The 13,287-nt window shown below is 45.7% G+C and overlaps 1 protein-coding gene across 1 annotated transcript; it reads left to right on the top strand.

Moving 5' to 3' along the window:
• Positions 1–179: 179 nt before the first annotated feature.
• tent5aa (terminal nucleotidyltransferase 5Aa) lies at positions 180–4,009 on the top strand. Its single transcript, XM_063199601.1, has 2 exons — positions 180–1,347; positions 2,481–4,009. Exons 1-2 carry the CDS (start codon positions 922–924, stop codon positions 3,258–3,260), a joined length of 1,206 nt encoding a protein of 401 aa, XP_063055671.1. The 5' UTR covers positions 180–921; the 3' UTR covers positions 3,261–4,009.
• The last annotated feature ends 9,278 nt before the right edge of the window (positions 4,010–13,287 follow it).

Raw genomic sequence — 13,287 nt, 5'->3', positions numbered from 1 at the left:
GGCAATAATCTAAATCACTTGTGTTATGGTGTCCCTTTGATTCAATTGCAGGGAATAGACTTTCCTCGACACGGAGCTGCTGATGTCTACTCGCCATTGGAGCGCAGTGCTGTCGCTCAAACTAGTCCTCACTCAGCGTAAAGCAGCTTGACCCTGAACGTGGGGTGAACCTTGCGCTCAACCTACAGAAGGGACAGGGACGCCAGACGCAGCTTGCGCACCGCAGTAGGTAGGATGCAGATACGAGGGGAACATGACGGTGGTGGAAGATGAATGGGAGACACTATTAAAATCTGCTCGTGTTAGCTACACCTCTGACGGAACTGTTATAATGGATGGAAAAGAGATTGCAGGGGCATTTTTGTAACGTGGAAGTGCTGTGGGCGCCAAAGAATTCTCGGCGAGTCTGCTTGCCAACGCGGAGGACCTTCTGGCCGGGCGCAAGACGCATATTCATGCAAATTTCATAGGCGTGCCTTCGGGCGATGGGGTCACAGGCGGACCTCCAACGAGCCTGATATACACACCCGTTCGATACAAATGATCATCAGAAGTCAGCGTCACTCGCTGTGTTGAAAAGGCTGGTGGATTTTGCGCACAGAGACCGAAAGGAGCGTCGGAGAAGTGAAAAAGTGTAGCAGGGGAGAGGTTCTACTCTGGACTCAGGTTCTGCCAACACCTTAAAGTTGCGGCTCTTCGTACGGAATCCGCAGTCCACCAGCAAGTTCAGTAATTCAACGAAATTACCATCGATGACATTCCTTTTTGTGCGCTCTGCTCAGCCAAGGACCTACAACGCAATACATCTAACCGACATCTGTTAACGCACTACAACTAAAGAATATCCCTGCGTACAACGAACCAGATTCTGCCCCAGTATACCTCGCTTTTACTTTTGTTTTAATAATCAAGCGTTTTACAATGGCCGATGACGATATTAGTTCAGAGTGCAGCGATGCCAGTACCAGTAGTTGCAGCAATGTCAGCGTCCTGAGCTGGGAGCAAGTGCAGCGGTTGGACAGCATCTTAACGGAGACCATACCCATCCACGGCCGGGGAAACTTCCCCACGCTGCAGATGAAGCCTCGACAAATTGTCAAGGTGGTTCGCAGTCGCATGGAAGAACGAATGATAAATGTGAGAGACGTACGACTAAACGGCTCGGCTGCAAGCCATGTTCTGCACGAAGACAGCGGGCTCGGTTACAAGGACTTGGATCTGATATTCTGCGCTGACCTGAAAGGCGAGGCGGAATTTCAAATAGTCAAGGAAATAGTTTTGGACTGTCTTCTCGATTTCTTACCTGATGGAGTAAACAAAGAGAAAATTACACCGCTTACCTTAAAGGTATTGGATTGGTATTTTAATGTTGTTGTGAATTGATGGGGTCTAAACTTCCCTTATTTAGGCTAAGTGATTTTGCAATGCGTGTGCCAACTCTCAAAAAAACGTGGGCAGTAGCCTATGCTTAAACAGTACATCATTACCAGCATCATTTTGCACTCAAGTCACGCTGTGCTCTTGCATGCATTATTGCAGTTTGGTCATCCTTCGATTATATTTCCAATTCCACAGTCGACAAATACATGTCAAGCTTATTCCGTCGTAAGGTCTGCAGTAGACTACTCATGGTAACCAAACGGTAGTAGCCTACTGCCTTTTACTTTATGTAGGCTACACACGGAAGCTCTCAATATCATTATTCACCTACACCTCTTTGGTAGCCTACATCTCACTTCTGTACGCACCTGAGGAAATCAGTTGGTTTTCAGATGTCATTTTAAATAAACCAGATCACCCTTCTTTTGGATTTTGGCAATCACTTAAAAATGCCACTTGCAAGAGCACGAAACCCCCACCACCGCCCGCACAGTGGAGCACGGAGGTTCTAAATTACGCACGGTAAATTAGTTAGGCTAGTGAACGGTGTTGTATCAGTGCTTATTTCATATCTTAAGAGATCTCGTGTTCTCAGAACTCAATATCTCATGTCTCGGGTTGCTTAGACTATTTCTTCATCTTGTAGGTCTATAAATAAGGCTAGAAATGAAGATAAAACAAACAAAAAAATGAGTGCGTTACACTCTTTATGGTTGGCTTAACAACGATAAAATGTCAAGTGACGTCTCTGCTCCACGACTAAACCAATTTAAAGCGATCCTGCTTTCTCAGCCACTTAGCTGAGCGACGTAGAGAGCAAGCCGGCCAGCAGCCGTTGGGCAATCTGTCTGGAAAAGAGTAGATAAATGTGGTTACCTACAGCCCTATAATCACAAAGTTAAATACATCTGGTATGGTACGGCACAGGTTCATTTGATCACCTAAACCGCACGCCCTTAATGTTTGTCTGCACGCACTCCAAAGTGTCAACTGATAGGCTACATTTTCCCACATGTGTTTAATGGTTTGAAATTACACAGGCCTACAGTAGCCTATATAAAAGTACATCTAATAAAACAGATGTTTTGCATGTGTTTCAGGAAGCCTACGTGCAGAAGATGGTGAAAGTGTGCAATGACTCGGACAGGTGGAGTCTGATCTCGCTGTCAAACAACCGCGGCAAAAACGTGGAGCTGAAGTTCGTGGACTCCCTGAGGCGGCAGTTCGAGTTCAGCGTGGACTCCTTTCAAATCAAGCTGGATTCGCTGCTGCTGTTCTACGAGTGCTCCGAGAACCCAATGACCCAGACCTTTCACCCCACCATCATCGGCGAGAGCGTGTTCGGCGACTTCAGCGCGGCGTTGGACCACCTGCGGCACCAGGTGATCTGCACGCGCAACCCCGAAGAGATCCGTGGCGGCGGGCTGCTGAAGTACTGCCACCTGCTGGTGCGCGGCTTCCGCGCCGCGTCGGAGTCCGAGATGAAGTCCCTGCAGCGCTACATGTGCTCGCGCTTCTTCATTGACTTCTCGGACATCGGCGAGCAGCAGCGCAAGCTGGAGTCCTACCTGCAGAACCACTTCGTGGGCCTGGAGGACCGGAAGTACGACTACCTGATGACCCTGTACGGGGTGGTCAACGAGAGCACGGTGTGCCTAATGGGGCACGAGAGGCGGCAGACTCTGGGGCTCATAGCCATGCTGGCCGTGCGCGTGCTGGCCGAGCAGAATGTCATCCCCAACGTGGCCAACGTCACCTGCTATTACCAGCCGGCCCCATACGTGGCCGATGCCAACTTCAACAATTACTACATTGCCCAGGTACAACCAGTGTTCCCTTGCCAGCAACACGCCTATTCGACCTGGCTGCCCTGTAACTGAAGTGATGAGAGGCTGAGTGAGGGGAAGGATTATAAAAATAACTTACAGTAAGAGAGAGAGGGGGGAGAAAAGCTTTTGTTCAGACAAGAGCTCAGGGATTGGCCTCAAATGTGGCCTGTGTTTTGTTTTGAGGTGAAATGAGCCGGAGAAGGAGAAAAAGAGGGGAGGAGAGGCGCTATGTGTCTGTCTTTGTGTCGGTCTGACATCCAGCCCTGTGCTTTCTGTGTTGCATCACAGTTTAAATGTGACGGTTTGGGACAGTTTGGTCGCCGGCGAGCTCGTGTGAGGTCTGCCCACCTCACATCGACGTTGCCTCACTTCCCCTCCTCAAACCTCTGGCGTGCATGGTGCTTTTACATGGGTGAGACTGTTGCTACAGCAACCGCTTACTTCTAACAGACCCTGGGGGTGGCCCTATGGTGGTTACCCGTCTCTCTCTTTCTCTCTCTCTCTCTCTCTCTCTCTCTCTCTCTCTCTCTCTCTCTCTCTCTCTCTCTCTCCTGACCTGCAGCAAGGTCTGGGTAGTCCTCTTGTCTAGAGGTCAAGTTTTTGGGTTTTTTTAACAAAGAAGCCTAGCAGCTGTGTTTCACAATCGCCACTGTAGAGCTCGACCAGCCACAGAGCCAATGGGTCTCTTTCCCGCAATGAAATAGGCTTTTTTTTTGGTTCTGCTTCTCTTCTGCAAAAAGGTGAGGCAAGGCTTACCAACTGAAAAAGGGAAAGCTTCTCTTGTAGGTTTCTGTTTTTAAAAAAAGCTGCCTCACAGACTGCATAATAAGTCCAGCTGCCTTGCTGACTGACTGAAGGTATGGCGTGGGCTTGATGCGTTGGATGGAGGTGGAATGTTCATACACGTCAGGAGCACCGCCCCACCACCCACCCAACCTGAAACACTGCCCCACAACCCCCCCACCACTCCATGGCTCCAACCAGGGGTTCTTCTTTGTCACTCTGTGACGGATGGGCCGCTCTATGACATGTGTGAGACACAATCTAAAGGACGTGGTTTACACACCAAAGATATTTGCAGATTTTTTTTCTTTTGATTTCTTTATTTTTTTGTGAAAGAACCCCCTGTTTCCCACAGATTTTGAAGGGGAAACTGTAATTGTTGCTCTTTATATTTGTATATGTGATCATATATTCAAAGTGCCTGAAGCCTTATTTTGTGAATGAAAAAAAAACTTCTTTTTTTTTGTCTTTTGGGACTCAGCTATTTGTGTTCTCTGATCAGCCCCATTGTATTGTTAGCCTGCTAGCATTTTTGGCAGAATGTATGTAGGATGTCTGGGAGCCATCCAGCTGTTTATATTCCATCATACAGCCCATGCAAAATGGGTGAGGCAGTTTTATTTGTTATTTTACTTTCTTCTCGTTTCGTTTCCCAAGAATATAGTGGTATTCAGTCCAGTGTATAGGCACCTAAGATAAAAGATGAGATTCAGATGTTTATTTCCATGCCCAATGACATTTGGGGGATAGCAGCAGCCATATTGAAAGTGGAATGCTGAAAAACCCCTAGAGTGAAAAGTTAATTTATTCTTTAAGTCGCCGTCTTTTGTCACTTCAAGCAATTTGCACTGACAAAACTTATACATCAGTCCCGTTTTCATTTTGTAGTCACAGCAGCACAGCAGTGAATTACAGGAATTGGCAAGCAGCAAAATCAAAATCTCCTTCTATCAGACCTAAACCAGCAGTGTGTGTGAGTGTGTGTGTGTGTGTCTGAGTTTGTTCGTGTGTATGTGCTTGTGCACTCTTGTGTGTGTGCATTGTTTGTGTGTGCCATGCACACGTAAGTTTATGTTTGTGTGTATGTGCATGTGTGTCTGTGTGTGCGCACATGTGCTGTTTGAGTGTACGTCTGTGTGTACGTGCTGTATATGTGCATGTGTGTGGCTGGGCCTACAGCGATATTTGTTAAGGCACTGTGGATGACGAGAGTCTGTTTACTGTAGCGGCCATGCAGGGAATTTGGCAGCCTGTGCTGAATCCGCTCTAAATAAAGACGGGGCTGTGTTGAGGCGCGCTCTCTCTCTCCCTCTCTCTCTCTCGCTCTCACTCTCTCATGCCCCTGAGCCGGGTCCAAGTGCCGCAGGCGCTGCCGCACCGCACCGCACTGACCCCTCCCTGACCTGAGCACTTGCCACGTTGACCCCCCTCTCACCAGTCCTGCCCTGCTGGGCTGGGCACCCGGCATGCCAGCCTTTTGTTTGGAACCAAGACGGATGAGAAGAGAGAGCAGCGAAAGACGAGAGAGAGAGAGAGAGAGAGAGAGAGAGAGAGAGAGAGAGAGAGAGAAGGAGAGTGTGCTGAGTTGTAAGTGTGAAACAGCAGGCAAATGAATGGTGGAGGAATTGATCCAGAAAATGAGCGAGACTGAGAGAGAGACTGAGAGAGGGACGAGTGTAAGGGAGGATTTGGGGGAGATGGGTTCAACTGGTGAAGGGGTTCGTCCCTTCAAGCGCAAGTATTTCTTCTGCAAATGGCCTCAATCACTACCAAACAGTGACCAAGCTGGGGAAAAAAACGAGGTCTGGGATGTCGGATGCGGGGAAGCAGCAAGGCAGAGAGGCGAAAATGAGAAGAGTGTGAGAAACGGTGGAACATTAAGGGAAAAAAGGAAAGCTTGGTAATCTTTTTCTGTCGTGTGTTTCGGTGTAGAACGGACAGATAGAGGGACAGACGAACAGAGAGCTGAGGGATCTGTCCCAATTCTGGCTGATGCTTTTGATGAAGTGTCCTACTTTCTACCCAGTCATTTTGTGTCTTAAACGGCAGACCGGCAGCCAGCTCATTTCTCCTAATTCGTAACTGCCCGGGCAGGCCCTTGATTGGGATGTAATTGCTTGAACATGTTTCAGCAGTGCGTGAACTCATGGCAGATGAGTCATGCTACATTATACTAATGGCGTTGGCATGTCATTTAATATGAACTCTCACCCCCTTTTTGGTTCAACGCAACACGGCTAATGAAGTTAACCTCAGCAGTTTGTGTTTCGCAAGCCAGGTGACCCTCTTTTTTGTCCGGGTCTTAAAGAAAGTCTTTTTACGTTCTGTAACCAAGCTTTGGTTGGGCCCAGGACAAAGTCATCTGAAAGCCCCCCCAATACATACAATGTAATGAGACCCCCCCCCCCACCCCACCCCTGTCCCTGGGCCCCGGACAACTGTCCCCTTTGTCCCCCCTGTCGGATGCCCTGGACCTACACTCCTTGGCTACATAGTGTAATCTTTGCACTGTGTAGAAAAGAAGAAAACCATGTCATACCCCTAATTTTCATCACTTTACAGTATCCACTACTCTTCTTCATTTGATGTATCTTTACTCTTCCACTGCTAGGGTGTCTACATAGTAGACTAATGTATGCAGTGGGCAGGGCCGGTTCTAGTTAACCTGGTGCCCAAGGTGAACACCCCCTTTCCTTTTCGTGCATTTGGAAATTGGCATCTGTAAGCACAGCTGTTCTAGTAATGCTATATGCTGAAATCCGTAAATAATCACTGACAATGTGAAGTTTAATGTTCAATTTCTTTCACTTGACATTTTAATACTGTGAGGCTTTCGGGGTGTCCCCAACAAGTTTGGCGGCCAAGGCGAGCACCTTGTTTGCCTATGCCTAGCACAGACCCTGGCAGTAAGTGAATGAGTAAGTATATCGGATGCAGCCTGAAACGGGGGGACGTCATTGGGGTGTTCTGCCTTGCAGACCCGTGTGGTCTCCAAACTCTCCAAGAAGCTCAGCTGAGCTCAGCCTATCTCTCCTATCAGAGCCTCGCCTATCAGAGTGCAGCATCTCAGAGTGCAGCCTCTCAGCTCTCCACCAATCAGAGTGCAGCCTCTCAACTCTCTGCCTATCAGCGTGTAGCCTCTCAGCTCTCCACCTATCAGAGTGCAGCCTCAGAGAGGGACATTCCTCAGTTCTTATCCCCTCCATCTCTGTTTATGACTAAACCCATAATCTACTTCATATCCCTTTACCAGACCTGGGTGGCCCCCCTTTAAGCAGTGTTGTAGATCTACTGATGACATCCTAACAAAACAGAAGAGGTGAAAAAAAGTTCTAAAATTGTGACGTCAGTTCAGTGCTTTGTGTCCCTGGTTTCCGGTCATCAATGTTCAGCCTGAGTAATGGTAATATCTGAGTTCTCCTATATTTGCTTCTTTGTCGTTGTTGTTTTTGTTGTCCATGGGGGGAATTCCAAGAAGGTTGTTCAGTAGCAAACCACTCGTAAGTTAACCTGGTGTTTGTGGTAAATCCGCTAATAAAATAACAAATTTGGCTTCGCCTGGGACAAAACCACAGGAATGGCCACCCCGCACACTTAAAACATACATTGTGATGAGGACCCAAGTCTGGGACTCCTGTCTCTCTGGGCCCAGGACAACTGACCCCTTTGTCCCCCACTGTCAGCATCCCTGACTGTAGACAATCGATTAGCAGTTTTACTAACCGCTCTCTGTAATGTAACTTATCCAGGTTTGTCACTTAACTGTGTTCTTGGAACAACCCCTATGTCATGGTAACCTGTGGATTGTGAGGAAGTGGGAGTTAGCCCTCTGTCCTCTGAGAGACTGTGCAGTGGTTGGGTCTCAGTGTTGGTGCAAGCAGAGGAGAGTGTTGCACATACTTCTCATTTACTGTTGAAAAAAAAAACATTATGGTTTAAACTTATGAAAGCTTTGTTTTGTTTTATTTTGTTTTTCTTTCCTTTTATATAAAAAAAGAAAATTATTTTTTATATCTGTATCTGATGAGCGAGATTTAATGTTGCTCATGGAATTTATGGTCAGATTGCTGAAGGAGGATGTCTGAATGGTGTTGTGTTTTTGTTTTCGTTGTTTGTTTGTTTTCTTTTTTGTGTTTTGTTTTTTGCAAATGCTGTTATTCGTCCAAGGGGGTCGATGATGTCATTTAAAAAAAAATCTGAAAACGATTAAAAAAAGCAACATAACATTATCTTCCCTTGTCTTGTCTCTGTGTGTTCTCCGTCAAACCTGTCCTGCAAATGTAGACATGAAATGAAAATGAAGTTGTTATTTCAAAAAAGAGGAGGAAAGATTAAAAGTTTTATAAGGTTCCTCTTAAAACTTTCGCCCACGCGACATATCCATGCAGCAGTGTTGTACTGAGAGAAGGAGAGAAGGAAATGGTTTCAGCAGACCCCGAGAAAAGACCAGACCAGACCAGATCTACTGGCCTGCTCGTCTTCTCCTCTTGAAGGTCCAGACCTGTTCTGGAAACTGAAAGAAAAGTCAGCGACACCAAGCTCCCGTTGCTCTTATTTTAATGTGACGTTTCGGGCAGCATGCCCTTCATCAGACGTAAAATAAGAGCAACGGGAGCTTGGTGTCGCGGACTTTTCTTTCAGTTTTCATGGTATTTTTGCTCGTCCTGCACCACATTTTTTTGAGACGGATGTGCGTGTTTTTCTGTTTTTCTCTTTTTGACAATTGGACCAGACCTGTTCTGGTTTATCACACAAGCACAGCTTCTGACTGCAGGGCTGACACACACGCACACACGCATGCACGCACAAACAGCTTCTGGCTGCAAGGTTGTCATACACGCACACGCGTGCGCGCGCACACACACACACACACACACACACACACACACACACACACACACACACACACACACACACACACACACACACACACACACACACACACACACACACACACACACACACACACACACACACACACACTTGAACACACACACACACACACACACACACACACACACACACACACACACACACACACACACACACACACACATACACATACACACACACACACACACACACACACACACACACACACACACACACACACACACAGTAAAGAGGAAAATCCTTGTTGTGGGATATACCAGGCCCAGAGGACCCATTACGTAGGTCAGAGCAGCACAGAGGCGAGCGCTCCTCTCTACTCTGCCAAAAATAGCTGTCCGCTGAATGCGAGGGATTTGCCTGCACCAAAAAAACAAATTTCAACGCTTTTTGTGCGGTGAATATCTCTGCCTGATCATCGAATTCTCCCTGCCTGTGACCATTGGATATTGGCTGCACGAACACACACGCATAGACACACAGCCCAACCCTTATATCTTTGTGAGGCCCTTGTGGGGCCCTTCCTATCTTTGTGGGGGCCTTCCATTCATATTAACCCTAACAATAGCTAAAGAATACTAAACTGTGCTCAATCCCCTACCCTAAGCTGTCAACGAGGAATTGTTTTTACACTTTTACTTTTACCAGTAACAACAAAACTTCCATAGCAAATGGGGTCAAAACATGTGGGGTCCAGGATTTGGGCCCCACATGGAGCGAGGGCCCCAGCATGTGGGTGTGCTCCAATAGCAGTGGCCTCACACACACACACACACACACACACACACACACACACACACACACACACACACACACACACACACACACACACACACACACACACACATACACACACACAATCCTATAGCTGTTTTATATCCCCCCCATATAACTGATGTACATTTATACTGTAGTCGCTTCACACAAACAGTCTGCCTCTACAGTAAAAAAAAAATAATAATAATCATTCGTTTTCAGTTTATTATCTCAGTACTCACTCTAGCCTGCAAAAAAGACAGATATAATTTATGGAGTATGCATGAATGACAATAACAAAGATTTTACGTGCCCCCAAAGCTGAATGATGTTCTTCTGAGCAACACCATGTTACAGGCAGGGTAGCCTCTGCCTCCCAGTGAGAGAGAGAGAGAGAGAGAGAGAGAGAGAGAGAGAGAGAGAGAGAGAGAGAGAGAGAGAGAGAGAGAGAGAGAGAGAGAGGCAATGAAAGAGAGAAATGGAGAGGAAGGAGAGGGTGAAGAAAATGACAGTAAGTGTAGTAGTTCAGGTGAGAGAGAGAGAGAAGGGGGGAAAGAAAGCGAGGTAAGCTTTCCAGAGTGAGTCAATTAAACTCCAGTGGCCTAGATTCAGTGCCTCTGTGTCGATACTGATACATGAGATTAGCAAAAGCAGCTAACTCTCTCACAGCCTCCACGACAGTGAATCAATGCCAACACCAACACAGAACAGATGAAAACACAATATCTCAATGCTGAACTATTCTGCCCTACAAAGCAAAAAGGCAGTAACTGTATTGGTGTTTAAAATGACTAACTATAACGTTAATGCCATATATATCAAAGTCTACAGATAAATAAAAAGATTGATTTGGAAAAAGGGTGGTAATATAAAGTAATAAAACTGTCACATTTCAGTAATATCCCAAAAACCACTTATACTGGATTGCAGCATCATTTTAAAGTCAACTGACTCAGTTTTGAGCTCTGCGCAGTTACTGCCTTTTTGCTTTAATTGGTGTGCAATTACAAATAAGAGAGAAAAAACTGGGTGTGAAGCATCTACGTTAATGTGATATGCATGTATATGGCGAGTGCTACTATATACAGGCCACGTGGAAGCCTAAGGGTATTATCTTTTGGTAGTACATTCCTTATAGCCTATTAACCTGCACTGTGAGTCAGAACTGGGTGACAGGTTAGCATGGCTAATCACACTGATAGGCCTAGACTGCTTATGCAGTATGTGTGAACACACACACAAACACACGCACACACACACACACACACACACACACACACACACACACACACACACACACACACACACACACAGACAGACAGACAGACACACACACACACACACACACACACACACACACACACACACACACACACACACACACACACACACACACACACACACACACACACACACACACACACACACACACACCAATGCATAAAACCTCCTTGTCTCTGTCTCTGTCTCTGTCTCTGTCTCTCTCTCTCTCTCTCTCTCTCTCTCTCTCTCTCTCTCTCTCTCTCTCTCTCTCTCTCTCTCTCTCTCTCTCTCTCTCTCTCTCTCAAGCTGTACATTATGTGGTTGTTTGTAAGCATAGCAGTGCAATGATGTCATAAAAAGTAGCCCAAAAAATATACACACAGTAATGAGAAAAGCAGGCACGGCTGAGACACTGGCTGAGGTTTGAGTGACCTTAGAGTCGTGCAATTCGCCCTTGCACAAACAAACAAGGTCATTGCAAAGTTCTTTTATATTTTCTCATTGGACAAAACAAATAACAGGAAGAGGAACAGCTGGAGACAACAACAAAAACAGAACTGCAGCTCGGAGGTACAGTACGGCAGTGGTTCCCAAACAGGGGGTCGGGACCCAGAAGGGGGGTCACGGAGATATACTTGGAGGAAAGGCTTCATGTCTCTTTATTAACATCAACTTGGGCAGTTTTACACAACAAAATGGCATTAAATCGCTATATAATCTCCTCTGTAAAAGCTGTGATATTCATACATATAACACAAGGCATGCAGCAGCAGGGAGACTGAGCATCCCACAGAGCAATACGAATGCATTTCTACGCACTGTTGAATATAGATCAATTAAAGCATGGAACAATGTGCCAACCAAATTAACTATATTGAATAGTAAAGTGTTTTTTAAAAAGCAGGTGAAAAAACATCTGAGCCCATCATAGGCTATATAAACTAGGTTAGTGCAGAGGTAGAGATGTTTATCACAAGGTCTTAACCCATTATTGTAGTAATTTATGTTTATATTAAATGTTTTTTTTCTTTCTTTTTTTCGTTCTTTCTTGTCAATGTATGGTGCTTAAATGAATGTGCAGATTTGTGTAGAACTTTTAACTGTGTGTGATTTTATTGTTGGACCCCAGGAAGAATAGCTGGGTCTGTGCCCAGCTAATGGGGATCCTAATAAACTAAACTAAACTAAACTGGAAACTGGAATGTCAAAATTCGCCCTACCTGCAATGGTGAAGAATCTTTTTAAAAATTCTTGGATCCGGATCACCAACAAAATTTAATCAATTGCTCCTTTTGTCATTTCCAACAACTCTTCATTTCACTCTCTTTCAACTCTCTTTCATCAACAGACAGACCAACATGACCGAAAATATAACGCCTTGGCGGAGGTAATAATACATATGTTTCCTGTGAATATCAATTGAAAATTTAGCAATATACAGTACAAAAACTGTTAACCATTTGGAAAATGTGGACTGGGTTGCGAAAATATTCTAGGCTCAAAAGGGGGTTGCCCAAAGGGAGAGCAAGGAATGAAGGACGATATGTCTACCAACTGCACTCACACGACAGATACATTTTTAAATATTGCATCTTTCCAACAGTTCTGTATTTTTTCACTTTTGGCCAATCAGTGGCCCTTAGCAGGTGTGTGTGTGTGTGTGTGGGGGGGGGGGGGGGGGGGGGGGACACACATACCTAGCCTATGCATGGGGGGGCTGCAGCCATACCTAGCCTATGCGTGAATCTTGCCCTGACTACAGTATTGTAATATGGTAGGCTGCTTCAGCAGTATCATGGCCAAAGGGAAGTTTCCAGTGTTTTCTGGTCTGCAGAGTGCCCTTCTTCGCTGAGATGTAAACCATAAACTCTCAGGATTGTCACATGGCTTGACATTTCAGCTGAGCAGAGTCAGGTCAGGGTACATGTTGTGGTCGAATCGCCTCAGGAAAAATATCTTTCAAAATGTGAACTGGCATGTTAATGCAGAATTGAAGGAATTGATAGGGCCTATATATGGTGGGTTCTGAGACTTAAAAAAGTGAGTACATCTTACATTCACAGCATACTCTTTATTGTTGTAGAAAACATAATTTTTAAAATGTGCTTTTGAGGTTTCTCCTTTATTTGAGTGCCGAAACGTCAGCACCAAAGAAAAAAGAAAAAAAGGGGTGAACTGTGAAGAAGCAGTGTCGCACTCTTCCTTGTGTGAACTGAAGACTGAAGTACCCTGAAAAGCTGCACCTGCTGAAAAAGAAACCTTCGAGGTGTGCGGACTCTCACAAAAAAAAAAAAACAGAAAGTGACAGGAAGAGAGTTTGGGGAGGATTGGGAGGTGACCAATGTCGGACAAACCAAGGTATCCATCCACGTTATGGTGCATCAGA

This window comes from Engraulis encrasicolus, chromosome 5, assembly GCF_034702125.1.
Source record: "Engraulis encrasicolus isolate BLACKSEA-1 chromosome 5, IST_EnEncr_1.0, whole genome shotgun sequence".
Classification (NCBI taxonomy): Eukaryota; Metazoa; Chordata; class Actinopteri; order Clupeiformes; family Engraulidae; genus Engraulis; species Engraulis encrasicolus.
Note: the sequence above shows the minus strand (reverse complement) of the source record. Positions and strands in the feature narration are given on the sequence as shown.